The sequence below is a fragment of the Drosophila erecta genome, unplaced genomic scaffold (genome assembly GCF_003286155.1).
Source record: "Drosophila erecta strain 14021-0224.00,06,07 unplaced genomic scaffold, DereRS2 tig00000021-arrow-pilon, whole genome shotgun sequence".
In the NCBI taxonomy this organism is placed as follows: Eukaryota; Metazoa; Arthropoda; class Insecta; order Diptera; family Drosophilidae; genus Drosophila; species Drosophila erecta.
This window is the reverse complement of record NW_020825198.1, coordinates 4,304,557-4,307,096: the sequence shown is the minus strand read 5'-3', so window position 1 is coordinate 4,307,096 and position 2,540 is coordinate 4,304,557. Positions and strand designations below refer to the sequence as shown.

Here is a 2,540-nt window from a genome sequence, read left to right as displayed (position 1 = left end):
TTCTGCTTCTGCTTCTGGTTCTCCTCGGTTTTATTTGACTGTTTAATGGGTTTCCTTATGCTTTTGTAGGCTAGTTAAAATACAGCTATGTACTCGTATTATTTTGGATTATTCGATACGAACTAAGAGTTATATTAATTTGTAGTTTGTTTGTCTGCTCCTAACTTGGATTCGTTCCATTCGACTGCTTGATTGAGTGTTTATGATAATTCGAAATTTAATTACGACTTGTATTTGATTCTCCTACAGGCTCATTCAATTAACTTCCATTAATTCGTTTTTAAAAACATTTATCTACAACTCGACGAATGACAGTTTATTGTTATGGAAACACTAATGTGTGATTACTGCGATATCATGTCATATTATCTATGAATACTGCTTTCTTGAATTCAAATTCAGCTGGCGACATATTCGAGTGTGTGTACATCGGCTATATCGAATACATTTAGTTAACATTTTCATTGTGGCTTTACTTTTTCATTTTGTTTTCTGTGTGAGTCATGCAACATTGTCAGTCCTTTGAGGGTTTTACTTTTGATTATTTACAGCATTTGCTCAATACTCAATACTCAATACTCTACATGTACGGGGATTCGCTAACAACTAAATGAGTATTCTTCGATTGTATATCTCGGTATATATCCTATATACATACATGAGCGCACGACTGCCTCATAACGTAGACACGCACACGGACACACATAAATATACATTCATATAAATTTGTACACAGCATATATCTGAGTTTTTCGGTTTAGTTGAAATTTCAAGATTAAATTCCTCGTTTCATCGCCCTGGTGTACTACAAAACCGAAACTTATAGAACTACTTTAGGAGTAGCTTATAGTAGCCTATACCAAACACTCATTGCTATTCGAGATTTGAGACTTCCACACTTAGAAGGTCGAAGGTCCTTTCTACATACGATGAAAAACAGTTCGGTTCGATTCGATACGATAGTTTGCGATAGTTTTGCAGTTAGTAGTTTGAGTTACAGTTTCGAGTGATATACGCATTAGTCGTTTACGGATACTTAAGAGACTACGTTAGTATATTATATACATACAACATTTCTGGAAGTTCGACAACTGACCTGGGTTCTTTCTGGACACATGCCATATGCATTCACATACGTGGGTATAGAGCATGCACAATCGATAATACTTAGATATAGTATGACCTCTATAAATAGGGCAGGAGTTCATAATGGGAAGTGTTTCGATTCGGTATGTTTGGTTTTTGGATGGTTGGTGCAGAATTTTGATACTGATTGTCCGAAAGTTTACTGAGTGTTCTTCTGGTTGTTTCTTTTGGGGAACGGAAGGGTGTTACTGGGTTTTAGGGCTCCTCCGAAAGGTTGGAGTAGTGGTTTATCATCATCATTATCATCATTTAAGAGTGGTGTCAGGGGGGCGAGGTTTGGGGGTTGGGGTGGTAAGGTAACAAATGCATTACAAAAATGTACAAAAACGGCCCGGCTGCTGCTAATTTTCTGGCTATCGGGGGGCCCAATCTCATCCAATCTGCTGATCCTGCGATCAGATCTTACCAATGTCTCAGACGGATATCGAATAATCCGATTTCTCGCTAAGCAATTTTTGGCCAGGAGCGGGTGAATGTTGTTGGCGTTGTTGTTGCAGTGGCTGTTGTTGTTGTGGCTGCGGTGACTTTGAATGCGCTCGTTTGTGTGGTTGCTGTGGTGCCTGCTGCTGCTGCTGTTGTGGGTGGTGTTGCTGCTGCTGGTGGTGCTTTTGCTGCTGCTGCTGCTGGTGCTCCTGCTGCAGCTGGGAGGTGGTGGAGGAGGGTCGGGACCAGAGCGACGACCTCTGACCCAGCTTGAGCTTCTTAATCGTATCCACATCGACCTCGACCTCGGCCAGCTCGATCCGTTCGCCCAGGCCGCCGTCCTCCGTGCGATGGAAGGCGCCGGCGTTGCACTCGGCCTGCAGCTGGAGCGGATGCAGCGTGCGCAGGATGCCGGCCCTGGATGCGTGTTTTCATTCGGGGTGTGGGAGGGTGGTGGGTGGCAATCGTTGGGGGGTGATGGGGGTGCAAGTACAAGAAAGGGTCCAGAGTTGGTTTTCTGATTGCAACCACAGCATTCAAGCATTCATTCGTTTAAAGACCTAGTGGTGTAGTTCTAGTCTGGTTGTGTCTGGTTGGGTGTGCGTGGGTGGGCACGGATTTCACGACCTGGTCTGTCAGCTTCTACCTTAATGGCTTAGGTTTCCACTTAAGGAAACCATCTTATAGGTTTGATTTACAGAGAACTCTTAAGGATTCAAAACAATATGCAACAATATGTTCTGAAATGGAAGAGGAGGCAAGCTTTTCGGATGCTATCCAGGCACTCAGCTGAGCCACCAGGTCGTGAAATGGGCCCTTAACGGGCCCCCTCGGGGGGACCACACACCTCACCGTAGGCCAGGTCTCATGTCTGATCGATTGGGTCCATGTAGGTGCAGGAGATCTCGCCGCTGTCATAGCCGAAACCGTCCATGGCCTCCATGGCACCACCAACGTATTCACTCCCCCCA

The 2,540-nt window shown here is 44.4% G+C and overlaps 1 protein-coding gene across 1 annotated transcript; it reads right to left on the bottom strand.

Moving 5' to 3' along the window:
- Positions 1-1,041: 1,041 nt before the first annotated feature.
- Positions 1,042-2,133, bottom strand: LOC26526514 (probable serine/threonine-protein kinase mkcB). Its single transcript, XM_015158806.2, has one exon. It carries the CDS (start codon positions 2,111-2,113, stop codon positions 1,286-1,288), a length of 828 nt encoding a protein of 275 aa, XP_015014292.1. The 5' UTR covers positions 2,114-2,133; the 3' UTR covers positions 1,042-1,285.
- Between the last annotated feature and the right edge of the window lie 407 nt (positions 2,134-2,540).

What these genes read in the sequence shown, in the direction of transcription:
- LOC26526514 (XM_015158806.2), bottom strand. Translation starts at nt 2,113, where the DNA reads ATGCTTGAATGCTGTGGTTGCAATCAGAAAACCAACTCTGGACCCTTT.